Source organism: Tripterygium wilfordii, chromosome 6, assembly GCF_013401445.1.
Source record: "Tripterygium wilfordii isolate XIE 37 chromosome 6, ASM1340144v1, whole genome shotgun sequence".
Taxonomy (NCBI): Eukaryota; Viridiplantae; Streptophyta; class Magnoliopsida; order Celastrales; family Celastraceae; genus Tripterygium; species Tripterygium wilfordii.
The window spans coordinates 8039461-8067079 of NC_052237.1; the positions used below are offsets into that span (position 1 = coordinate 8039461).

General features: G+C 35.8%; 2 protein-coding genes across 7 annotated transcripts; both read right to left on the bottom strand.

Moving 5' to 3' along the window:
* LOC119999870 lies at positions 1-9107 on the bottom strand. Its single transcript, XM_038847649.1, has 8 exons — positions 8854-9107; positions 8707-8762; positions 5749-5911; positions 3719-3807; positions 2895-3027; positions 2336-2428; positions 1433-1535; positions 1-446 (listed from the first exon to the last, which is right to left on the bottom strand). Exons 1-8 carry the CDS (start codon positions 9028-9030, stop codon positions 106-108), a joined length of 1155 nt encoding a protein of 384 aa, XP_038703577.1. The 5' UTR covers positions 9031-9107; the 3' UTR covers positions 1-105.
* A 4492-nt stretch (positions 9108-13599) lies between these two features.
* LOC120000520 (pentatricopeptide repeat-containing protein At2g02750) lies at positions 13600-20123 on the bottom strand. Of its 6 annotated transcripts, none has more exons than XM_038848630.1 (4): positions 17691-20123; positions 15351-15512; positions 14947-15031; positions 13600-14538 (listed from the first exon to the last, which is right to left on the bottom strand). In XM_038848630.1, exon 1 carries the CDS (start codon positions 19988-19990, stop codon positions 18137-18139), a length of 1854 nt encoding a protein of 617 aa, XP_038704558.1. In that variant the 5' UTR covers positions 19991-20123; the 3' UTR covers positions 13600-14538; positions 14947-15031; positions 15351-15512; positions 17691-18136. The 6 variants fall into 6 exon arrangements, with proteins under 6 accessions (XP_038704558.1, XP_038704559.1, XP_038704557.1 ...); XM_038848631.1 differs by having other exon boundaries at positions 14927-15031; XM_038848629.1 differs by having other exon boundaries at positions 13600-13914; positions 13982-14538; positions 14947-15512.
* Positions 20124-27619: the final 7496 nt, after the last annotated feature.

The following is a 27619-nucleotide window of genomic DNA, read 5'->3' on the forward strand; positions in this document are numbered from 1 at the left end:
TCCTATCACAAACATTCAATTAATAATAAACACACAACTATGATTCTAATTCAAAGGTTGATTCTTTACAAGTGACTTGAAGGCTCTGCTTATTAGTCGTGTAAGTCATATTGTGCCCTTTTCGTCTACAGGATCAGCAAAAGTAGATTCTATTTCTGAAGTCACGAAATTTTGATTCACGGCACTATCGACCAATTTTAATCCAGTGACTTGGGGGCATGTCCTGCAATTATGTCCACTTTGGCGACAAATTTTGCAGCGGTGATGCCTCGCAACTGTGTTTTTCTGGTTGTTCAACTGCGACTTTGGGCAAGTTCTTCTGTTATGGCCTCTTTCTCCACATAACCGACACCTAAACCGCCTATCTATTGAACTACCCTTGATTTCTGGACAATAGAATCTCCTATGGCCTTCACGTCCACAGTTTCCGCAGTAAAACTTCACCCCTGCATCATAAACAGAAAGAAGTTGCTGGCAAGATGATAAAAGAACCTGTAAGTCATGTAAAGTAGTATTGCTAGGTGAGGATTCATGTAAAGTGGTGTCCTCGTCATTCAAGAAGAAATGTAATTGACCATTTTAGAAAAGCAGATAATTAAAAAGAAAAAGAAAAAGAAAAAAAAAAAAAAGGCTGCGCACAAGTCCCTCACAGTAGAGTTGTGGTCTGGGAACAGTATATGTAGGCATTCGTATTCCCGCACAAAAATATTGTACGTTTTTAAGGAGTCATAAATGTGTGATGAGTGACAGTAGAGTACCCCAGCAAAAATCCTTCTAACAATAAACCAAATAAGAGAAGATGATTAATAACTCATTCCCTGCTTACTAATACATATTACATCTTTTAAACTGGATTCAGGAGTAAAACATTCTCACCATGGTATTTAATACAGTTTCAAAAATGCTAAAACATAGGCAACCTTAGATATAGTGTGTGATCAGGTTGGAAAGCCATGTCAGGAAGGTATTTGCTACTGCTTGCTTTACAAGAGAAAGGTCTGGGTTTTGTTGTGGGTGAATATTTTGCAGAGCTAGGGAGTGGCTATGTAATCTAATGAGAAGTCCTTGAAGGCTATAATCTCTCGTCCTTCAATCTAATGTGACAAGAATCTCATTTTGATTATCTTTTCTTCCAAAGCTGGCTTTTTTGGTAGAAAAGTCAACTCAAGTGGCTTTCTACTTTGAAGTTCGAATTCATTATGTTTCCCCATTTCGAAAGCCCAAACTATGAAATAACTTGATCTCTCTCTCCAGTCACAGCTGGCACAATAAAGGAGTTTGGGTCCGGGAGTAAGACAAGGGTTTTCAGTACTGTAGAGATCAAATACATGGATTGCTACAGTGACTGTCAATTGGTTAAATGCTATGCCCAGGAAACCAAAACCTGACCAAGAGCTTGAGCAGTAACTCTTCATGGAACAAGTGAACTAACCTTTCATTGCAATGCTCCTCATACGGCGATTTTCTGGATCACTAAAGAAAGCTTTTAAAGCCTCAGAAGCGCGCTTCCTAGATGCAGCAGTTCCTTTTGCTTTCTGTATTTCATTTAAGAGGTGTCCATATTAAATTGAAGAAAAAATAGTTCAAGCCTCTTCCTTTGACAAAAACATAGTACGCAAACAAAATTCCCCACATCTTCATAATTTAAATAAACTCCAATTTATACAATTTACCATCCAAAAAAAAGAAGATAAAAGGTCAAATTAAAGCTGGTCATGTCAAATTAGGGGTCCAGGAGTAGGTGCTCCAGATGAAGTCAGTCAGTATAGGTTTGATTTCTTCAAACTGATATATAGACAAATGTATTTTATTGACCCGTATGCAGCTCAATGTAGTACTTTAAAAATCCATATTAGATTGAAATAGAAGGTGCACAGGTTTACAACATATACGCTCCAACCTCGCCTCTTTTGGTATGTTATTTTATAGTTCATATTTTTCGTAGTTATCATCCTCAATTACAACCAACCAATGTTAGATATCAGCCTGTATGCAGCTCAATGTAGTACTTTAAAAATCCATATCAGATTGAAATAGAAGGTGCACAGGTTTACAACATATACACTCCAACCTCGCCTCTTTTGGTATGTTATTTTATAGTTCATATTTTTCATAGTTATCATCCTCAATTACAACCAACCAATGTTAGATATCAGGCACTATAAAACCAAACGTAGCTTCCTGGATTGTTGCTTAAGATTAAACAGTATTCATTGTAAACCAACTTGAGCATGCCCCCCGTTTATAAACAAGAAGTCACATCTTAAGATACCAAAATGCACATTTGTATATAAATGTGAAGGCCAAAGAGGTTATAAATATAAAAGTAGCTAACCTTTATTGCTTCCACCCTTTGCGCATGAAGCTTAGGATCGCGATGGATAATCTTCATTCTCTTACTAAATAGTCCCGTTTTATCATTCAGACTCTGCATCCATCCAACTAAACAAGGATAATTACTTACTGGACCCATAAATACTCCAAAAAACAAAAATTAACCTCTAAACCAATTATAATGACGAAGGATTTATATATAAAGTTGGCAAAGAGAGTACAGGCCCTACATTTATTGGAGAGGGTAAATTCTCAAATCACTATGCCTCCCAGGTTATATTCAACTATTGTACAAACAAAATTAACTTCATAACCTCTAGATGCTGACTACTGGAGATGAATCTTTCAAATATAGAGTATATGCTTCTGTTGTGTCATGACTACGGGGTCAACTTGAAAATGGCAAAAGAAAAAAAAACCAAGAAAATGATTTGGCTGCCGCTGCACAATGCATGTAATGATGTATAATTTCATAATCCGTTTAATATTCAACACAAAATATGCACATCATGTTTCCTGTACAGACACTAAGACAGAGAAAACTGAAACAGCCAACTAACTTTTAATGATCGGCTAATCTTCATTCCAACTTCAGGAGAAGTTGACTGATACACCCGCTTCGATTTCTTCTTCAAATCCACCTTCATGTCTAAATTGTCTACTTCATCATCTTCCTTCACTTTGACAGGCGAACTGAATGAAAGAAAGTATAGAAATTGATTAGAATTCAGAATCCATACATGTCATAGATGAAACTTAAAAATTACATGGCACATCAAGCAACATGCATATGGTTCACATGCCTTTAAGCACAAATATTACAGTATAAAATGGAAATTTTTGATACAGAGCAGCAACAAAAGGCTAAGCTTTCATATTATGATGGTTCTAGAGAAAACACAGTGGTTTTTACTTGGTAAAGATCATTTCTTTAAATGTAAAAGTAGCAGCTGCAATGGGGGCGATGCAAGTTTGTGGGTTTGTGTTTTTATATTTCTTGTAACCTTGTTTATTAATAACAGACTTCTTACCTCAGACAAAAAAAAGCATCTGTAGACGAACAATATACAAACTTTAATGTATATGCATGAGAAAGGGATTCAAAACACTTCATATATCTAATATGTAAGTAAATCTATGTCACATTTTTTTAAGCGTATGATGACTTGAGTCAAAATATAATTACTATAAAATGATCTCTTAATGCATAGGTATTTGTTTCTCGCTATCATGGATGTGTAAAAGCGAGAAATGTGAAAAAGAGAGAACAATGGTGGAAAAGATAAAACTATAGGCATTGGCAACAGGTAGCAGTAAACTGTAATAACAAGATGTATCAAACATAAGTATATTTTCTTTAAAAGCAAGACATTAATAAGTTAACATTGAGCGAGCTTTCTCCCATGGTTGCTCATCTATTGACTCTTCCCATATGACACAATCTCCTGAGCACTGATGACAAGTTATTATACCCTGTTACAAAAAGAACCAAAGAATAAGTGGAAATTGTAGAGAAATTCCCAGTTGCTCGAAAATTCAATCTCTTTATGCATCATAATTGAAGGGAATAACTGGAAAGAATGCATCAAAGAGCCAGAAATATGCAATTTAGTAAGCGAACAGAACCCACCAATTATAAGTAAATCTGACTAAAAAGAAATCATCAACCCCTCGAGATTTCTTTGCAATATGCATTAGAACATTAGTCCAAAAAGAACGACAGACGAGGCACTAGTATAGTAACTGAAAGCATTAGTAAAAGGTGTAGTTTCACATCTGCTTCCCTTACTACTCATCAATATATTAATGCCCCCAAGGTTGATTCAAGTTTAGAAATGCATTTCATTCAAGAAATGTGATTCCTTCTATCAGCCTATTTTTGAGGACACGTAATCTTGTATTCCACTAGTTTGCATGAACATTTTACCCCTACTGAACTTGAAACAGAAAATGAGAGAGGTCAGAATTTTAGTGAGTTAAAATATGGTTATACACTCTCCGGGATCTCATAACGATAATTTTAGCAACTTAATCTTCTATCAGAAGTGAAACTAAATATGTTCATTGGCAATCAAATACTTATCTTCAGATGCGAAATGGTTTGAGCATGGCCCATAATGCTCATCCAGACCAATCCCTCAAGTTCAAATGGCTTTACAGTCTAGCAAGCAAGCATCAACTTGATTCCAAATGTTACAGTATTACTGGTATTCTAAAACGTAAGTCAAATTTGGCATAACCCAACATATGATATTAAAATCTAAAACTTCTAAAATTAATAATAAACCCGCTGCCATCCATTTTCAAAATGTCACAAAATGATGATTAACTTTACAGCGAGCCTTGATGTAGTTATGATTCTTAAATGCAACATTAGCATCAAGGGTTCAAACTAGGAATCAACCTCTCTACGTTGCCATGGTAGGCCTGTATGTAACTGAACCTCCCTCACCCTTCGTGGCATAGCCTTGTAAATTGCTGGATTCTTTGTTTTTAAGGACAATGCAGGAGATTGCCAACCATTCAAGGAATTGTCAACCTAATTTGAAGGAGAGCAGTAGGAGTATATATGATGCGGGGTCAGGAATTATTAGAGTAGAATTTCCTTTAAATTAGGTTTTCTAGGATTCCTTGTTTAAATTGCTGGTCAGGAATTCTTTTAGAAAAGGATTGCTTTTCTTTTTTTTTTTACCTTTGATAAATAAGGGCTGGTTGTCCACCTTTGCCCATGAAGCCTATGTGCTTCTAGGTTTTCTAACATTACAAGTATTTCATTGTAACTTCTATTTAAAGGCTTGTTTTCCTTAAGTAATGAGTAGTCTGAAATTTTATACAATAATTTGCAATAGGAGAGATTCCTTTACAAGCTCGGTGAGAGATGGAGAGGGGAGGTGAGACTATCCGATCCTACTTGAGAGATTCAGGGTATACCGTATACGATTCTAAAATCAGGATTTGATTGCTCAATCCTACACAAATTTTGCATCTGTAGTTTTAAAAACTACATCAAGATAAGAAGAGGGAGAATGTGCATGTGCAAGCATCTGAGTGTTGAGTGACAAGGCGAAGGGAAAATGTGGAATATTTATAGAGATGTTGTAAGCAAAGGAAAGGCAATATTTCAAACATATCACAAACTTCAATAAAACAACACTCTTGCAGCTGTCAACCATTTTATAATTTATATAAAAAAAGGATAATTTCCTGTCTGCTCCCTTATCTGATAAGAAATAAATTAAATAATATTTTGAACGTATTTACTCTGAAAAAAGTATAGGAATTTAGGTATAAATTATAATGCACTCCCTGCATAATTGGATGAAAATGAATGCAACCGTTGGAGCAGAAACAATTTTCTACTTAATATAATTTGCTTTTCTCGGAATTATTAAGCATGGCTTCAAAGGAATGTACCTTTCCACTGCAGAGAGAACAATCTGATCTAGATCTCTCTAACCCACACTCTGTACATGGGGTATAACCTCTACCCCTGCAACTTGGGCAAGGAAGCTCTCTGATATACTGACCATTTGGACCAAACCACGACCTTGGTTCTGTTGCAGAAGGGATAGCTTTCCTGAATTTGAATTTAGTAGATTGTGTAAGGACCTATGATATATTATTGTTAATGCAAATATGATATTATTAATAAAGAGCATCTAGGTGTTTCAAACCAAGCAAGTGACAGAAAGATAAGCTAATGCTATCAAAGAAATTCCTACCACAAACATTCCTCCAAAGTTTTAGAGTGCTAAGCTTACTATCCATAAAGTAATCAAAAGAAATTTCTTTGCCTTCAACGATTGTGTTGTTCCTCTCCTTCCAAACTAGCCAAGATCATACTGATTAAAGCAGATTGTAAAAGAAAATAACTCCCGTGCAAAAAGCAAAGCTCCCACATTGGGGGTCGGGGATAGGCAAGATATAGACATTACCCCCACATAATATGTGGAGAGACTGTTTCAAGGAATCTAGGCAGCACTAACACATCAAAAATGCCGTCACACCCACACTGGACACGGCAGGGATGCAGCAAAATACGTATGGGATGAGGCAGAAGAACAATTTCAGACTTTCAATTGTATGTATGGGATTTATCTGTCATCTCCATAAAAACCCAAGAGACATCTGTCATCTCCAAAAATCTCAATTGTCAGGAATTGATCATGCAGCTCTGAAACTAGGCCACATGTTTGATTGTGAAACCAAAGGAACTATTCTGGCAACCAAGATCATATTTGTGTGTGTTTGGCAAGGCTTGTATGCAAGCCTAAAAGCTAGTGATACCGCTAACGATACAAGCTTTACCAAACAGATCGAATAAGCTAGCGGTATCGTTGTATTACCGCCAGCTTTACCGCTCTGGAAAAAAAGCTCTAGGAAGGAGCTTTTTGCTGAGCGGTTCAAAGCTTATTTTATTTTTTTAAGAAAAATAATGGGTCCCACGTTTTGATTATTACAAAATTTATGAGTTCTTTAATTTTTTTATAAAAAATATGGTGGGATCCACTTTTGTGGCTTATTAATATATGGTATTTTTTATTTTTTAAAAAAATGAGATGGGCCAACCTTCGAATTTTTATTTTTTATCAATTTTATTTTACTTTTAAGTCATTTTTGTATTAATTATAATATCAGTTCTAGACTTCTAGTATTATAATTTATAAACTAATGAAATAAAATAATTAATAATAAATTTAAAAATGCCATATAAATTTAATATTCATATTAGTAATTATAATAATTTATATTATATTGAAATAAAATAATTAAAATTAAAAAATTACAAACAAAATATATTTTAGACAACTTAACCGCTAACAATAGTTAAAAGCTCTACCAAACACCTCACGGCTTATTTTACAGCTTTAAGCTCAGCTTTTTTTTCACAGCTTAACAGTTAGCGTTGAAAATCAACAAAACTGCTCTACCAGACGGAGCTAATTGATTAAAGCAGTTTGTGAAAGAAGAATTAAGATTAATACATGATGCGATCAAACTGCCCTTTTAATCACAAACAGTGACAGTCAAGGAATCACGAACTCGTTCAGATTGATATGAGACTAAACGCTGCCTCTTGTAAGAGGGTTCAGTGTGAAAACCAGTTTCTTTCCAAAATCAACAACCGCCCAACCCTAGAATGACCCCCCGAACTAAACACCAACTACTGGGCTTACAAAGGACTAAGCCCAAAGAAACAAAACAACATAGAAAGAAAAGACCAAGCCCAAACAGGTACAAGCCCACCAACAGGGATAAATAAACAAAAAGGGAGCACAAATATGCTCCTGCATCAATACATATCAACAAACATCTCTCTTACAGAAGCCAAACAAGTGTTTAAAATGGCAAAATAAACGATCATACTATCAACTAGACAACCCTCTCCTTGACACTGACACATACTTGGTGTGAAGTGAAAATAATCTCATTATGTATGAAAGCTAGATACTCGCTACAAAAAAAGATGCATTGAAAAACACTATAACTTACATGCTTTGCAAAATGCAGGAGCTGCTTGAAATAATAGCACAAATACCATTGATTCACGTATCATGTTGATTCATTTAGTGATGAAACTAAGGGAAGAGGAATGATTTGAAAGTAAGTCTTTATTACGTGGGAATTGCGAACAGTGAAAGTCCAATCACCTTTCCTATCAACAACATTAGCATCAAATGTTCTTTGGCTCCCATAAAAATTGACGCTCAGGACTCAAACCAAGACTTTGGATTTAACGAAAACTATTGGAAAATGGGAAGCTCGAGCTTTTGGCATGAATAGGAAATAAGCATCCTCTTTATTTCTTGATCCAGTCCTATATATCCTTGTAAGTAATTAAAAAAAACGAAACAAAAAAGAAAAATGGTTAAAGGAAGTTAGTTCATTATCTTCACACTTCCCTCTCTCAATTCTTCCATCTCATGTTTGGATAGGCAAAAAAGAAAGGAAATAAAATTGTTATAATTTATTAATTCATCCTTACTTTTTATGTTAAATTATTATGTACAAGGGTAAAATAGGTTTTTAACCCATAAATAACTTAATTAGCTCTCCATTCCCTACAAATGACCCTATCTATTTCTTAGAGGAAGTATTTTGACAAAAGTTTTAATGAAATATTTCCCTCAATTCTGTCTAAATTTCTCCCTTTCATTTTTTATAAACTATCCAAACAAAGAAATTGGAAGGAAATACTCTTTTCCTTCTTTTCCCTCCCCCAAATCGCTAGATCCAAACACACTTTAGAATGATTTAATTGCACTTGCAAGAACATCATGGCATATTTCGTCCACTAACCATAATAAAATTAAATTCGCCAACTACACAAGGAAAAAAGAAGCAAAAGAACTGGATCAAAGCAGCTCAAACCTTGGCTTTAGATCAACCTCGAGACCCAATAACTCCTCCGAAGTATCATAATTGAACTGTGTTTCAGAAATTGAAAAAAAAAATGCTAAGATATCAAGAAGCTACAAAGATAGTAATGACATAATTAACTCGAGAGAGAGACGTTGCCTGGTTCTTCTTCTTATGCATTGAATTCGACTTGAAATCATCGTTTGTCGAAGAGGACGATACGAAGCGAGGAATGAAGCTGGGATTTCTCTTGGAATGGAAAAATATCAAGAATCGTGTGTTCCTGTGCCGCCATTGGAGTGCCGGAGCTCGAAGACACGAACCAACGCTAAACATTTGTTTTTGTGACAAAAGTAACAAATATTTGCGAGATGAGAGCTCGTGGAGATGAGTTCGGATTAGGAATTCCGTCAGTGGCACCCTATTCTTTGGAGTGTGTTTTGTGTGTACGTGTGGTTATAAACGAGACAAGTGCCTTCCTCACGTGGTTCTTGTTAAAAGTCGCTGGGCTCCACCCACAATTTTATACTTATACTTAATTTGAGTCAGAAATAATTCACTAGTTCAAAAGTTTATTTGATTAATAATTAAAAAATAATTTTACTTCATGAATGACATAAAACATCCTTAGATGGGGCAACTTGGGCCGCCGCTGTCACGCCCCGATTTTCATAGGGAAGGGGATGCAAGGACATGATGAAAATACGTTGGGATTCGGGAACAAACGACGAATGTGACGCAATATTGCATAACAATGACAATGACATTAACCTATCAAACCAATCTCTCACATGGAAAATGCCAAAAGGTGACCCTCAAGATTTTTCTCAAAAGCATCAATAAAAATGCAAACCATGTAACTTGTATAATTCATACATATCATGCATCCATACATCCAAATATGGAAATATCCAATCCGGTGGCTAAACACTCAAATAATAATAAAAAAAAAAACATAATCCAAGACATGTCCAGAATTACCATGTCAAACATTATAATACATTTAATAGCGGATATAACAAACATCCTAGTCAACAGGGCAGTTCAGCTGGAAATCTAGAGTGCAAATAGAGTAAAATAGGACAAAATGGATTACACCCAGTTCACGCATCTGACAGCTGAGATCATCAACCTCCTTACCTAAAAACAAAGGTAAACAAGAACAAGGAAAGAGAATAGGGTGAGTCAAATGCTCAGTAGGAAATAGAAAGCTAATGACCTGTGTCGAAAGAGAATTAAAAGTATACTTCGAAGACAATAGGAATAAATCGAATATGACAATCCACAAACGATGCCCGTGCAACACAATGATATGATATCTCATCAAATGCATACTCTAATCCAATGTAATTACTTAGATAAAATAAGTACATCCCAACCATAGTCACCAAGGATAATAATAATCATAACAATAATAACCTCAACTATCAATCATTCTTTAGTCCTTCCATGATCCTCTACCGATCATTCATCGAAAATCGATCACCAGTTATTGCTTAACTAGGTTATAAGTATACCTAACAGGACATCTGGAGCCTTAACTTAGGTATTGGAGTATACAATTCCAATAGCCTATATATATATATATATATAAAAGGATTCTCTTATGTAGACACTCGTAAGTTAAAATAACTTGCGCACTTCTATCTAAACCGTCAGATCTATTGGACGACTGAGATTAAAAAAATTTTGGTTCCCAAAATTTAACCCATTTTCTACCCTAACCCGATTAAGTCCCACGATCTCACATCTTCTTCCACACAATTTAGCATCTTCTCTAATTTGCTTATTCCTCATCAGATAACCCAATTTGCTTCTTCCTCATTAGATAAGCTAACCCGATTTTCTTCATCTATGGTTTCCCTCTTCCGTATCATCTTCTTAATCTCTGGTTTCAGCTATTCTTTGGGTTTGGGTAGCGAATCGCGACTAGCAGAGAGGTTCGCCTCATCTCCGAGAAGGTCGAGTAGTTTGCCTCGTCTCGGACGCCTCAAAGAGACAGTTCATTGTCTAACACCCGCAGAGAAGGCTGCGAGTTATTTTTGATATATGGATATTGTTGTCGATTTGTAGGTCCATTGTGACCTAATCCTTGGATTCACTCCCCCTGGGTTGACTCAAGGAGAATCTCTGTGAAATCTTTCCTCATTCGATTGAGTCTAGGTACCGGCTTCCTCAAGTTATGCATGGTTGTTAGGTTGGGATTACGTGATTGTGGGGATTCTAACGTTCCCCATTCCTTAGTTGACTTCCTAGTTTGACTCCTCTTTGTATCATCTTTAGGAAGTTCTTTCCTCTTTATGTCATCTATCATGCTGACTAAGCATGACATTTTTTTATTCATCCACAGGCCCATTTAGTAGTTTGTGCCCATCGAATATGCAATTGAATATTTATCAGAAATCCACACCCCATATATACCAATAATATTATTCGTGTTGGGTTATCCGATTCTCATAGATACATTGGGTTCGCATGACTTTGTTCCTCTTTAGCCCAACTACTACAGACTAAAGCCTAACTCACTGAGTAAAGCCCATGTATTATAGGTCAAAACCCAACTTACTAGCTTAGGAAAATGTCTTATTAGTTGTAAGGGGTGGGTTTTACCTAATTCACCGATGTAGAATATATGGTTTTAACAATATTCATTGGAGGCTCATGGGCTCTAAAGATATCTGTCTCCTTGTTCCTGTTTAAGTACAGAGTTCACTTACAATTGGAGTAAAACTTGATCATTTTTTGTGTAAAAATATAGACACAAAAATTTTTTTATTCGTTTCGAGTTGGAAAAGAGCCAAAGCAAGTTGTAAGTTGCAAGTTGTAAGTTGTAAGAAGTACTGCTTGGATTTAAATCTGTTTATCACTTTATCATTTCATTTTTGAATGTGCTTCATATCCAATCAAATATCCTATATTAATCCATGTCTGAAATTTCTTTTTTTTTTCCGACAATTGCCACTAAGAGCAATTTCAACAAATTAATTGTAAAAAAGTTATGAGCCTTTTAAAATTGTAAAAAAAGTGCAATTTAAGGGTAATTTTGTCATCTCGCTTAAAATATTTTTTGATTTATACCTATAATACTCTTCTTCTCTTCTCCTCTCTTCTCTCCTCTCTTCTTCTTCTTCTCTCCTCTCTTCTTCTTCTCTCCTCTCAAATTCCATTTGACTTTTTATGAATCTTTGTCATTGATACTGTCACAGAAACCATCTTATCCATCACAATTCCTGCTTTGTACAGTAAGTATGAGGAGCATGTCAATAAATATTATGATATGATTCATAGGAAATTTTCTCAGCACTATAAAATACAGAGAGTAAGAACTGATGAGGTGATCCTCATCAAATTGATCAGAATGGCTCTTGTTTGGTCTTATTTTATATTTTTTGTCTTTTATTCTTCTCGTATAATAAGCAGAAGAAAATTTAGGGAAATTGATACTGTACAGCTGTAGAGATGTATCACTATAGTATCACCAACACCAAAAATCCACTTAAAAGATACAATTGAACCAGTATGCATACTTCCTCTTCCTAATTATTTTTCCTTTCTTGATTTTCTTTTCTTGGTTTGTACCTCTTGCTTGTTCTGAAAAAACATTTACATCTGTAGAGATGTATCACTATAGTATCACTAACACCAAAAATCCACTAAAATGATATAATTGAACCAGAAAGACATGTAATGCAATCAAATTTACATTCCAACATTTGTATCATCGTTTTATGAGGAAAATATATAAACTGAACACTATATTGGACTTTCTGTTTAAAAGTATCACTATTGTATCGCAGTTCGTGGAGAAAGAAAATCAAATTTGAGGTTATTTTGGTATAAGCTGATCCCAGTGTACTATTTTAAAAGGATGTTTTAGTGGTTGTACATTTTTACAATTAAGTACAATTTAGTGTATCGACTTACAAAAATCCCCCTTTTTTTTCTCGCAAGCAACAAACATAACTAATTTTATACTCATCATACAACAATTTCTTCATATCGCATTGTCTTTCAGTTTTCATTGAACAAGCATAAGACACAATGGATCCCCAAATACTCACTGTAAACAGAATATCATAAAGCTGAAACTTCAAGTAGATTAATACAATTAAATGAAGAAGAAGAAGAAGCAGCAGCAGCTATGACATGACAATCGGATTCTTGTGAAACTCGTATGATGATTGCTTAATTTAGCAACAAACATAACTAATATCATAAAAAGCTGGCCCTCAGTTAGGTAATAAATTAATTAGATATTCAAGATACCTTAAATTCAAATACTAAACATAATAGATCAAGTAAGGTTTACAGAAAATCAAGTTACACATAGGTAAATGCAAGAGTGATGCCCTTCTCCGTCCCCCCTCCCTATCACCAAAACCCAGAACCTTGTGCCCAATTATGAATTTATTACATAATTCATGAATTTTGCACTTCAAGAGTGATGTCCTTCTCCATCCCCCCACCCCATCACCAAAACCCAGAACCTTGTGTCCAATTATGAATTTATTACATAATTCATGAATTTTGCGCTTCAAGAGTGATGCCCTTCTCCGTCCCCCTATCCTATCACCAAAACCCAGAACCTTGTGCCTAATTATGAATTTATTACATAATTCATTAATTTTGCGCTTCAAGAGTGATGCCCTTCTCCGTCCCTCCACCCTATCACCAAAACCCAAAACCGTGTACCCAATTATGAATTTATCACATAATTCATGAATTTTGCGCTTTGACTCTTTGAAGCGTGCACTTTGAAGCAAAACAAAATCTTTGCGCTTCTAAGCACGCTTTGCGCATTTGACAACAAAAGTTAGGGCATCTGTGGTAGGGGTATGTCTGTGGATAAAATGGTTGGAAAAGATGCTCCCACATCTGCTGGCAAGGATTTTTACCGAGTCATCCTTCAAGAAGAACCCTTTTAAATCAACCACAATAAGTACATACAAGGGAAACGCCAAGTTCAAATTCTGTAGACTGAAATGCTTATCCTTTCTGATAAATATTTGAACATGTTTTGTCCGAATGTATTCGTTTTCTTTTCAGTAAAAAATGGCAAGTACCAGGCATTTGTATTCTGGCGTACTCTAAAGTAGAACAATGATATTAAAATGGGGAACTCCCTATCTCCGCTTTCATCTTTTATGTGTACCTATAAATGCTTCGTTGCAGCTTTGCAGGTAACGTCAATACCATCCCATCGCTGGGCTCCTTTCCTCCCTGTTGCATCAGAGTTCTAGGTTGAGCGTCCTACTATTTCTCTCAAAATATAGGCTGAGAAACGTACCAGTCATAGAATCAGGGATGCCAAAAATGAAGAACTTTCTGACACAATCAGCAGTTGTTCAGGGGCTCGAAGAATGCAACGGAAGGGATTGGTTTGACTGCATCGTTTCAAGTCCGATATCTGAACAAGGACTTCCTTTCATGTCCTCTAATGAGGTTGAATTCGTTGAATACTGCTAGCACGTATTTTCTGGCCCACCAACATCAAGATTTTCAAACATGTTCTTTTTCTCCTTTACCAGTTAATCAGCATCCAGAACGATGAACTGAGGATCGTTGGGAATTTAACAAAGAGATCCGAAATTTGCTGTTGAAGCTTGAACTTTTCTCCGATTTGAGGAGGGGTAAAAGGAATAATGACAAATTGGTGTCTTCATGGATGAAATCTTGATATATGATTATTTCAATATCTTTTATTCCATTAGAGAGGAGGGCCACACACGGCCAGAGCTGATATCACTGCAAATATCACAAAACACCTCAAGCAAGCCCCTGATCGCCTTGACATCTTTCTCCTCTCGATGGATGAATCACAATGCCTTTTACAACGATACGCATCTGTTATTAAGCCAAGCAATAACAAAAATTAGAAAAGCATGCTTGTAAATTCACATTGATCAACCAATCACAATGACATGAACAAATTCCAAACAAAATATAAGAACATTCAAACAGATAAAAAAAATATTATTCGATCTCCAATAACTTGTTACAGTTAGGTAAGCATTAGATTTCTTATTTCCTCCAAGAAATTACGAAAACATAGTATCTTAATCAATAAATGAGATACATCATTCTATGATAGCTCTCCGAGAAAAGAAACGGAAGAAGAGACATACCAAGCCTTTTCCCTCCATTTTATATGGAGTAAACTATGTTTGTATTCTCAGAGGGACTCTTAACATTAATGAAAAGTACAAATTAAAATTCAAAGAAAGTAAAAAACCTGAGAGAGGAATAGAGAACCTGCCAGAGTACAGCACTCCATAATAGAAGCACCCAATAGAAAGCAGAAGACTCCATTTATTTGATGCTGATTCTACTCCTCTGTCTTCCAAGTCATAGAAAGAAAACTCAACAAATAAAAGTTGCAAAAATAAAAACTCCGATCAACAAATAAAAACGCAAAAATTAGAACAAAAAGATTAAAGTAATGTTATTCACTCTCATGAGAGTAAGAATTAGAAACCTCCAACTAACAAATAAAAACGCAAAAAGTAGAACAAAAAGATTAAAGAAAAACTCTCATGAGAGATGGTATTAGCAACCTCTTGAGTTATGGTACAACAGCTCTCTGGAATTGTGTCTAAATCTATTGCTATGCGCATGAGAAATCTATCGAAAATTAAGAACCACAAACCAAAAGCTACCATGGAACAACAGCAGAAGTGGATTCCTCCCAGCAGCATGTTGTCTCACGTCTAGATGCTGCATCTGCTGATCTGAACTCTAGTTCAGCATCCTTGAACGAGAATATCATCATCAGTTAGTTGCAAGATTGCGGATAAAAGGTTGGTTAAAGTCCAACTCTCCTGTCGAACAAAAAATATAGCCTCGGAATTCAAACGACTGTAAAAATAACGGCAAAAAAGAAACGGCAATAGAGATATAATGCACAAGTAACTAAAAGTGTGGTAGCGTTTCAGCTGAGCTAATTTTCAGCTGCATTTCGAAAAGAAATCTCCCAGCTGCATTTCGAAAAGAAAAAAAAATTGTAGTCAGCCACCTAATTTAGGAAATTCAAATTCCTCTTTTATATCACTGAGTATGGTCTTAGGTCTTACGAAATCAAACACGCAAGAAGCACCTAAAGCACCTAAATCCAGTGGACACAATGGTCCTCACCTATGTAGCACGGACACTCTGTTTTGGTCAGAGTGTCGGTGTCCGACACGTACACGTTCCAACACGCTCAAAATACGTCTGGGACACGTGAAATTGAGTATCCGATTTTTTTATTTTTTATTTGAATATTGGACACGTTTTTGACATGTTTTTGTCTTTTATTTTTAATTTACTAAAGGATTTTTTATTTTTTAATACTTTTATTAGTCTCATAACATAAAACGACAACCTATCTTTTATCGTCTTATACCCTTACCCTATTTTATCGACGACTGCCCTATTTCGACAACTGCCGAAGAAGATAATAGAAGAAAAACTATACCACCACGACTGTTGACAGAGATTGACGATCAAATAGAGACAGAAATCATCGACGACTGAGGCCGTTGTTCTACACTCAAACGTTAGGTTTTTGATTTGATACACCTGCACTTGTTAGGTTTTCAATCTGATTTACAGTGATCTAGTGAACACCTGCACCTATTTTCGATTTGAATGGAGACTTCATGTTTGTACTGTAGCATACTAGCATCTTTTTGGATTAAACCAGAGAAAACCTGCACAGTTCTGCACAGTTCTGTTGATTTTCAATTTCATGTTTCTAGGTTCTAGCAACAGTTTATATTAAACCTCTGCTTTATATAGTTTTTTTAGCACTAAGACTTTCCAGTGGTCTAAATATGAATGTTTACAGTGCAGGTGCAGGTGTTGAGCTGTTGTTTGTGTTGATTGCTTATATTATATTCAAGCTTTGTTTAAGACTATCTTCATTTAATGTATTGTTGTTTTGAACTATCTTAATTGAATTATATTATGTTTTAATGTATTGTTGTTTTGGACTATATTGATTGAAATGAAATATATGTATATATATATATAATATAAAAGAAATTATTCAACGTGTCCGTATCCTAGTTTTTTGAAAAATCACATGTCCGTGTCGTGTCGTGTCGTGTCGCGTGTCCGTGTCCGTGCTACATAGGTCCTCACTTGTGTCTTTGGAAAAAATCAGAGACTCCAAAAACACCATCAGATATAAAGGAATGTCATAAAATCAAATTCACATATGTGGCCAGAGAAATTCAGAGGGGCGTTGCAGAGCAAACCAGGATCTATGTTAACCACGTGTTACTAACCATTTTTGTGAGGATCTATGCTAATATGTATTTCCTTATTGATTCAATGTTCAACTTCTTTATACCTCAGCTATGTATAAATAACAAAAAATGTACACCAAAAGACATACTCACCATCATTGAACAGTTCATTCAAAGTAACCAAAAAAAAAAACTAAAAAACTATTTTGAAATTAAGCTCACAGCCTCACACATACGCAATGAGCACAAAAGCACACACCTTATCAACTCAAGCCTGATATAACCAAACATAAAAAAAAAAAAAAAAAAAACTAAGAAATTAGCAGAAAATAGAAGAGGAAACCTATACAAAAACACTGCTCAGAAATCCGATTAATATAAAAAATATCTTGTGGAGTATACTAATATCCACCAATAAGCTAAACAACACAAATGTAATTCTAATTTGCGACTTAAAAGAAAATTTTAAAATTTTGTGACCTCGACAGCGAATTCAAGCCTCATTCCCCATTAGCACCACATTCACGACAATCAGACTCAAAAGACCAAAATTACCAAAAAGGAAGACAACTGAAAGATAAAAGGAAAACAAAGCATCCCAATGCAAAAACATGCAACAAACACAATTAACCCGAGGACCAGGTTGAAAGAAAGCACTGCACAGAAAAACACAATGAATAGAGTAAGTATGGAAACCAATTGAAAGTCATAAACATAAATACTCAATTATTTGAGAAGCAAAGAATGGGTCTTTTAAGTCATCATTACCTGATCCATATCCTTTGAGCTTATGCAGATTTATCAATATCATTCTTACATTTCTCTTCATCCTGGCAGACAAATTACTGTGACGGATTTCATGAATACTGTCATCTTGAAAACCCAAGAAAGTGGTAAAGTCAAACCACCAATTACATGCAATGCAAGGCAGAGTTAAATCTCAGCAGTGTAATCCACAGTCTTGCAACCAACTCAGTTCACAGGATCTACGCAGTAGATGACGAGGAAGATGAGGTTATCGGTGTCATTACACTGAGAGACGTGATCTCTTGTTTTTTCTTCGAGCCTCCCCTCCATTTTGATAACTACTTTGGCCTTTCTGTGAAGGAAATTATGAATGAGTGAAAATGGCATACTGAGATGCGCCGGATCTGGCTAGTGAGCAGTCAATGGGTAAGCTGTTCTAAGAAATAAAATGCATTTGAAATTTATTTTTATGTAACTCCAACTGTACTGAGTCTAGATAGTTTTGTCAATCCTCTCTCATTTATCCTCTGTCTAATCCTTTCTACATCTGTCCACCTTGCTAGCTCACCATATATATTAGAAAGAATTACAAAGGGAGTTGGGTTTCCAGGTTCTAGCTCTGATAACTTCAAAGCCATCTCTTCACCGAGCTCAAAATTCAAGTGAGACCTACAAGCACCAAGTAAAGAAGCATAAACAGAGTTTGATGGCTCTGGCATTTCCTGTATTAATTCTCGAGCCTTATTCAGCTCGCCTGATCGACCCAAAAGGTCAACCATACAACCAAAATGCTCTGAAGTTGGGTCCAAGCCATACTCTTCATTCATCATTCTAAAAGCTTCCCATCCTCTAGTGACCTGGCCAGTGTGACTACACAGTGACAGAACATTTACAAAGGTTACTGAATTTGGTTTTACCTTCTCTAGCTGCATTTGATCAAAAATTTCAAATGCCGACTCACAATCTCCATTTCGTCCATAGCCTGATATCATTGCATTCCAGAACACGGGGTAAGCAGGCTTTACCTTAAACTGATCAAAAATCCTTCGGGCCCAGAAAGAGCATCCACATTTCATGTACATATCAATAAGTGCAGTAGCAATAAATTCTTCAGAAGAAGTATCAGTTCTGATGGCATGTCCATGAATCTCTTTGCCACACAACAAAGCAGACAAAGTTGAACACACAGGTAATAGACTTGTAATACACTTTAAACTTGGAGACACCCCAGATAACTGCATTTTCTTGAAAAACTTAAAAGCTTCAACCCCCTCTTCCAATTGAGCAAATCCACTTATCATTAAATTCCAAGTAGCTGAATCTGGTTCCAGTCCATCAAACTTCAACTGTTCGAACAACTTGACAGCATTCTCACTCTGCTTATTCAACATCATTCCAGAAATAATCGAATTCCAAGATATCAAGGTCCTATTGTGATTCAGCTCTGTGAACACATTATAGGCCCAACGCCAACAACCACACTTGGAATACATGTCTACAAGTGCAGTTCCAACCATTGTATCACATTCCAAGCCAATTTTCACACCCAACCCATGAATTTGCCCTCCAAGGTAGAGAAACAAAAGACTGGCAATGGCGGAGATAGCACATACCAAGGTAACTGAATTGGGTACTCCATCTGAGGATGCCCTCATATCCTTAAACACGTCCAAAACTGTCAATGGGACCTCATTGTGCAACAGGCCTGATAAGACAGCATTATAGGTTACAACATTCCTACAGGGCATATCTTCAAAAACCTTCATGGTCGAAACCAACTCCACACAATTTGAATACATCGTCACTAGCGACGTCCCAACATATAAATCCATTGCCACACCCAACTTGAATGCCAAGCAATGCATCTGCTTACCGCCCTCCACATTATCACACCCAGACAACATGCTCGCGACAGTTACTGAATTGGGTCTAAACCCTTCGACACCCAGCTGACCAAATACCTTGAAACTCTCTAAATAATATTCGTTACATGAAAGTCCGGTAATCAAAGCATTAAACGAAGCCAAGTTTCGGTCGGACATTTCATCAAACACCTTCAGCGCATCGTGTAGAAAATTAACCTTCATGTACATATCGGTAAGGGCTGTAGAAGAGTAAGTATTCAAATTGAAGCCAGTCCTTATGAGATGCGAATGCAGGATTTGGCCCTGGAGAGGAGAGCTGAGCTTGGCGCAGGCTTTGAGAAGAGGAGGGAAGGTGAATATGTGAGGACGCAGTGAGGCAGAGTGGTGTTGAGAGTATAAAGAGAGGGCTTCTCTGTAGAATCCATCGGTGACTAGTTTCAATATGTCTCGCTTCATATGATCACAAGGATTAGAGAAGCGTCGTCAGTTTGGTCATTATCTTCTTCATTCATGGGTTACTTCACCGAAACCGACCGGCCGATTTGAGTGATTTCGTGTTTTATTTTTGTTTTGTAAGTGTTTCCTAAGGTTTTGAAAATCGGATCGGTCATCTAACCTAGAAAAATCTTTGGTTCACAGTTCAAAGGTTCAATGGGGGTTCAATCGAGCTTTTCCTGAGAGTATGACATGGGTTACTTCAGTTCCGTAGCGTCTGGTACTCAAACATTGGCTCGAGACATTTTCTCCACCCCTTCTTACCCCGAAAAATCAGGGACATCTTGTGTCTTTAAACCGATAACCATCTTTTGGCTAACCTAGCCTCCTCCGTCCCTCGAGACCAACAAGGGTACTATAGGAATATTCATCTGTTGTCCATCGACTCTGCCTTTTGGCCTAATCTTAGGTCCTGACTCACCCTCCGTGGAGGAACCCTTAGGTTTTCGGGGCATTGGATTCTCACCAATGTTTGCGTTACTCAAGCCGACATTCTCGCTTCCGCTTCGTCCACCCCTGCTCGCGCGGGTGCTTTCCTCTAAGGCGGAACGCTCCCCTACCGATGCGTTTTTACATCCCACAGCTTCGGCAGATCGCTTAGCCCCGTTCATCTTCGGCGCAGGAGCGCTCGATCAGTGAGCTATTACACACACACACATATATATATATATATATATATATATATATTATATACATATAAATTTTTATAAAATATCATATATTCAAATAAAGTGTCACTTTAAATAAAGAAAGTGCTCTAAAAGAAAGTCTCATAACCTACTGATTAGGATACTTTTTTAATAAATAAGAGGTCATGAGTACAAACTGTCAAACCCTATTAATAGCAAAATTTAAAAATATTTTCTAAACTAAAACAAATGAACCGAGCCAGTTCAAAATCGATCGGTTTTGATAAGTTCAACCAAAGACCAGATGATTCAATTAAAAAAATTTCATTCCTAAAATTATCGGTTTTGACATATAAACCGGACCAAACAAATGCTGGTCATTGATTGGACCGGTTCGATTTTCAAAACCTTTAGTGTTTGTACAAAAGTTATCTAGTACAAACTCTATCAAGAACAAAATTTAAAAATATTTTCTAAACTTAAAAAAATTAACCAAACTGATTCAAAACCGGTCGATTTTGATTGGATCAACCAAAGAACCAGACGGTTCAATTGAAAAAATTTGGTTCCTAAAATATTGGCAAAAAGATACTTTTCGTCCCTCAACTATTGGGCGAGTTTCATTTTTGTCCCTAAGCTTTTTTTTCTCCCATTTGCATCCCTCACCTATTGAAAAGTATCATTTTCGTCTTTTCAAGTGAGATTGAGGTTGGGAAAAACCTGATCTGAAGAACAATATAATGCCACGTAGGATTTTTCAATGGCCGGATTTATTCGAGGGATAAACATGGTATTTTCTCATAGTTGGGGGACGAAAAAGGGAAGAAAAAAAGCTAAGGGACGAAAATAAAACCCGATCAATAATTGAGGGATGAAAAATACTCTTTTGCCCTAAAATATTCGGTTTTGACATATCAACCAGGCCAAACAAGTGCTGGTCATTGGTCGGATTGGTCCGATTTTCAAAACATTGAGTGTTTGTACAAAAGTTATCTCCAGTAACACACGTGACAGTGTGGAACTAACTACCTTGGACCATTCTCATCGAACTAGGAGACTACGTGTGCTTCGCGCGGTCATATTAATAAATTTCATCCTTCATATAAATCACTCATCAAAGCTACTTCAGCATTTTCAAAATAGTATAAGCTTATAGCCTTAGAAATACTAACATTTAGCCTCACTGCACTTTCAGGACCGGACAAGTGCTGGTCATTGGTAGGACTAGTTCGGTTTTTAAAACCTTAAGTGTTTGTACAAAAGTTATCCCCAATAACACACGTGACAGCGTGGGACTAACTATCTTGGACGATTCTCATTGAACTAGGTGAGTGCGCGTGCTTCGCGCGGTCGTATTAGTAAATTTGCTTCCTCATATAAATCACTCATCAATGCCACTTCAGCGTTTCCAAAATAGTATAAGCTTATAGCCTTAGGAATACTAACATTCAGCCTCATTGCATTTTCGGGGCTTGCTTGGATTGATGTTATAGAGAGTTAAGTGAGGAGGGTTAAGAAGGGTGAAGTAACTCCCACCTTTCTTGGATTGTAAGAGGAAGAGCTAAGTGGGGTGAACTTTCTCCCTCACTTAACTCTTCAACTCTACATTTTGTAACCACTCAATTTGGGGGTTTGTGATGTGAGAGAAAAATTTTGTTTATAATTTTCAAAATCATGCATAAATTTTTTTCATTCATTTCAACTTAACTCTCCTTTAACTCTACCTCCTATCCAAATAAGGGTTAGTTAAGGTAATCCCCCTCCCATGACCCCCCTTACTTAACTCTCCCTCCATTAACTCTACTCTACTCTTCATTTTACCATCCAAGCAAAGCCTTAGTATACAGAGTCTGACCGCACCGAGACAAATTGCCCTTTTGAAATTTGAGATCGAAATTCTCATACTTTGGAATAACCTGGCCATCTAAAAGAACCATCAATACTTTTTAAAGGGACTTTAAGCCGAATATTTCAATTTATTTAAATCAATAAATTCAAAAAAAAAATCATACAAGATAAGAGGAACAATATGACCACCACATAGCAAACACATTTTTTATATTTAAATTGAGTCGAGGATTCATTAAATAAGCATTTCCCTAACAGTATTGCTTAGTGAATTTTCAAAATAACATAGTACATCCCCTTTATTTTACTAAAGAATAATTTGTATTGCATTATAAAATATATCATATATGGTGGTTTCGGCGCTTGGGAATAGTTAACTTGATTACAATAATGGAGCACATTTCGTGAAATGAAATTTACATGAGGCTCATGAAGTTGAGGGTTTACAGAACCATGTAGTACTCAAGGTTTGCTTCTCACTTATCATACGTTTGTTCATGTTGAGAGCAGCCACAATAGTGACAATATATTGGGGCATGGATATGTTTTAATGTCTCTTATGTGGGGTCATGGAAAATTTGTGCTACAATGAAGCCACTTTGTTGGCTTTGTTTTTGATGGCGCAAGCATGAGAGAATGGTTTTTGACTTGCCCATATGTTTGCTTTAAATGGATCCCACTACACCAAACAAAACAAAGAAAATTAGGTTTGCTCTATAGTTCATTGGGCCCCACTACAAAAGATAGGCAAAATCAAAGACAAGAATTTTACACCATTGTGCAACTACAATGGTGAATGCTCTATTGAGCCATCAAATTTTTTGAGAAATTGTGATTTGACGGGTTTAATAGGAAATTGATGTGTGTCTCTTAATGTTTGATGTTGAGCTTCTTTTATATTGGATGTGACATTATATGTCAAAATATGATCTGGTACCATTGTTAAATTGGAAAAGGATGCATCGCTGTCAAATTCATGAAATGGTATACTTAGATGTCATAAACTACTCGAAAATGGTCAAATCATGCGAGATATTTATTTGCATGACAGATCAAAGAAATGTGTGCTACAAATTATCAGATGAGATGGAAATGTATCTTGAATGTCTCTATGTCCATCATACACTTTGGACATTTAAACATTCTTTCCCTTTTCACCAATAATTGAAATCCAATCTCTTTCTCAATGGTCCGGTTTGTAACATACATTTTGGTAAAAGCATGTGGCTTGAACATTTTTATTAGGTTAGCCCTGTGCTTCCTAAACATCTTATTGTTTTCAGCGATCTTGGAAAAATACGGTTCACACCTCTTAATCTCGGCACGACCCAAGGGGATAGTCACAAAAATTCCTATCATAATTTGCAACTGCGGCCTTCAGTAATTTCATCCTAATAAACGACATGTCCTTGTTGAATATGTGATTGACTCCTTGGATAAGCTTTGCATCCTTATGCTTTGCCAACATCATGAAATTTAGGAAATCTTCACCCCTACCCTTGATGAAAGGAACCATGTTCCGCATCTTCCAAATATTTACTTGCCTTGCACCCATTGGCTTGTTGACAATCTTGTGAAAATCTTTGCAATTGACAATCACAAACATTCGATAGAACAGATTATGGTCAAAAGCATATGTGAATATTTGAAAGATGCACACGGCATATCAAAATGTTAGTTTTGAATATTTTTGACAGATGTAAGCATGAGAAAACGTTACCATTGATGGATATTTGAGAATGTCTCAGGTTCCTTAGCAACCCTTGCAATTATGTTGCTTACAATATCAACAAGAAGCCTCTCAAAATGATTGATCTCATCATCAGATAATTCGCTCATATTGTATCTTGGTGATCTAACAGTGATATCCAAGGCTTCTCTATAGGTCTTTATATAGTATTTGATTCATGCACTAACTGTGTTCACTTATTTTTTTACGCATCCATATTAAATGCTGGATGGATTATCAATATGAGGACACATGGATATTAGACACTATATCTGAGGTGCCTCTTTGTCTACTGATAACTATGCATTGAACAGGATTACCAAGCATCTAGAATCATTGATTAACCACTGAGTTAAACTTAGTCATCATGCATAAATGATTAACACATTAATGATGTTTTGATTATTCTTTTTCTTTTTTGGTAAAACAAACATTCAGTGTATCTATTCTTTATTTTTCAATTTCAAAAGTCTATAAAATGGAACTTCATTTACCTGATCATACTAAAGATAAAGTAAGCTTGCTCCTTCCATTCCTTGTACTCTGCCATTTCTCTTTTGTAAATCTCAACCGGTTTTCTAATATTTTTTCAATACACTTCCTACTTGATTTATGATAAATGAATTAATTAAATAATAAAAAATAGAAGTCAACATTTAAAGACAACATCAATTTACTCCTTCCACAACATTGAGTTTTAAAACTTGAACTATTAAACCATTAACTGGCATGAAAAAAGATTTTGGAAGCATCAAGTTACCAAAACGCAGCACAAAATATTTAGTCATAGTAAATGGTGTTGCTAAATAGTCTATTAAGTGCACGACTAAGTATATATTTTGAAAGATTTCCAGTTAAAAAAAATATTCGTGCGCATCTTTGACAAAAGATGAAGAATAGTTATTTCTTGTTTTTTGTTTTGGAAAAACTCTTATCCAGGCAGCCTGATCTTTATTTCAACAAAATTTTAATGACTACCAACAAACATTGATAACCAATAATTCAATTCATTATTGACACTACACATTGCAACGAAAATGAGCTTTTCTAATTGCAAATTTCTTGATATACAATATTCTTAGCCTTGTTACTATGCTCACAATCTTTGTCATTTTGCAATATCTTGAGTCCTCCTCTATTCGTAACCCTCGATACAGCCACATACAATTGTCCATGAGAAAACACTTGCCTTGAGAGAAAGGTGCCAACATTATTAAGTGTTTGTCCTTGGCTTTTGTTAATAGTAATAGCACAACACATTGTAATTGGAAATTGACGCATCTTCAATGTAAATAGTACTCTTGTATCTGAGGAAGACATAACAATTCTTGGGAGGAACACTTCATCACTAATGTATGTGTATAGGTTGTACTGTGACATATGACTAGTGATCGAGATACGTTAAGATTAATGGATCTTATTAGTCATTACATCAATTTGGGCTTGTATTTTTGGGCTGGAGCATGTTGAAGTCTTGGGGTTTAGTATCCTTATTTATACAATATTATACCACGAAAGCTTAGAGAACATTTTGACAAGTTTTAGAAGGCCATGTTAGCCTTTGTAAACACCTGAAGTTGCCACCTATCATGCACCTCCTTACTCCAATTTCTGGATGGTTCATGCACCTATTAGGGTTTATTGGGCAACAAACAACTGCATACCAGAGATTTTTTTAGAAAATAAACAATCGCATGACCATAAATACGGAGGCGATTAATACATGCTTGCATCTACTTTAAACAAAGAGAACTGGGTTCATACTTTCTCGCTGCATACCATAGATCTTTTGGAGAACAAATAGCCGCATAACCATAAATACGAAGATGATTAATACATGCACATATCTGTGAAGGTGGTGAGTGAGCTTTCCCCTCATTCTTTTCTGATTCTTGCGATTAGCCCTATTTGGACTGAACTTCCCCTCGTTACTTCTGGTGCTATTCAGTCCAACAGTTTCATCCACTTTGTTTGTCGTCTTCCAATTGTTTCCTTTATCTTTTACCTATGGTGATGCTCATCTGATGTGCAAATGTTTTGGCCTTTAAGCATTTTAGGGTTTGATATTAGGTTTAGATGAGTTTCCTCTGTTTTAGGATATGAGAAATCTTATACAATCGAATTGATGCTGCCCAATCCCAGATTCCAATAGGCGCATTCATCATGTTCATTGCCACTCCGATAGGGACTATGTCTCTGATACTCACACTAGAGTAAAATTAATGCCAAGTGTGGTATTTCGATCAAATTTTCTTAATTTCCATTTCAAGATTCACCACTGATTTGGTTAGATTCTATTTATCGCCTTCTCATTGTTTCCTTTATCTTTTGCCCATGATGATGTTAATCTATAGAGCAAATATTTTTGTCTTTTGACGTTCAGTATTTGATGTTAGATTTTGATGGGTTTTATCTGTTTCAGGTTGTCTATTTGATGAAAATTTCCACCGTGACCAAGGATTTTATGGTAGGTACCTTAAAGACTTGAATTCATGTTGGGCCTCATACAAGGGTAGTTTTCAAAGACCATACAAACAAAGGTTGTATCATGAAAATTGGTTTCATTCACGATATGAAAAATCTATAAGCTGGAATATTTTTTTATAATTTCTTCAAGCTTGATTAAATATGTTTTTCTAGCGTGTCTTTTGGCTCAAAAAGCCTAGATCAATAAATGAGTGATATTTGTTTGTTGAATTGTTTACATCACAATGGCCTACAAAGGCAATTGAATGAGCAAGGATCTCATATTGTTGGCTAAGGGCTAAGGTTGTACAACTTTGATGAGAAAACAATAAAGACTTTGGTGAATCTGTCACTTCTGTAATTACAAAAATGGAATCTCTGTATTTGTTATTTTGTTTTAATATGTATTTTGGTTTCTCTTGGAATGAATGTCGCACCACCAAGTAATTAATTGAGGTAACCCCTTGCACATATTTTAAATAGCGTCTTTTGCACTGTGTTTCAGAATAGTATGTTTAAGGTTTTTTGCCTTCCAATTTCCATGCTTTTACTAGGTTTAGGTTTGGTCTAACTATCGATGTAATTCATTTGCATACAATAGTCAGTCAGAAAATATAATTGCATTCTTAAATATTTGTTAAAATAATTGATTTAATAATATTTTACCTTATTGTTGATACTGGCTTCTAATTTCAGGGCCAGATTAGCAAGTCCATAGATTAAGCAATAACCAATAGGTGGTTCGACAAGTAAAAAATATTGATATAGGAATACTAGAAAATTTATTGGAGTTGTACAATTTGAAAGTTGCAATATGAACTTCTCCAAATCATAAAATTCAGAAAATACTGCACGAAGGTTTTGTTACATGATTTCGCTTACATATTTTTCAATGTATTACAGAGTAATCTATTTAAC

Bases quoted from the DNA above. Each gene is read 5' to 3' on its own strand.
- LOC120000520 (XM_038848630.1), bottom strand. From the start codon at position 19,990: ATGAAGCGAGACATATTGAAACTAGTCACCGATGGATTCTACAGAGAA.
- LOC119999870 (XM_038847649.1), bottom strand. From the start codon at position 9,030: ATGTTTAGCGTTGGTTCGTGTCTTCGAGCTCCGGCACTCCAATGGCGG. The intron at 5,912-8,706 runs GTTTGAGCTGCT...ATTCAAATTCAG, and splicing joins GAGGTTGATCTAAAGCCAAG to GAAAGCTATCCCTTCTGCAA. The intron at 1,536-2,335 runs GTTAGCTACTTT...AATGAAATACAG, and splicing joins AAAGGGTGGAAGCAATAAAG to AAAGCAAAAGGAACTGCTGC.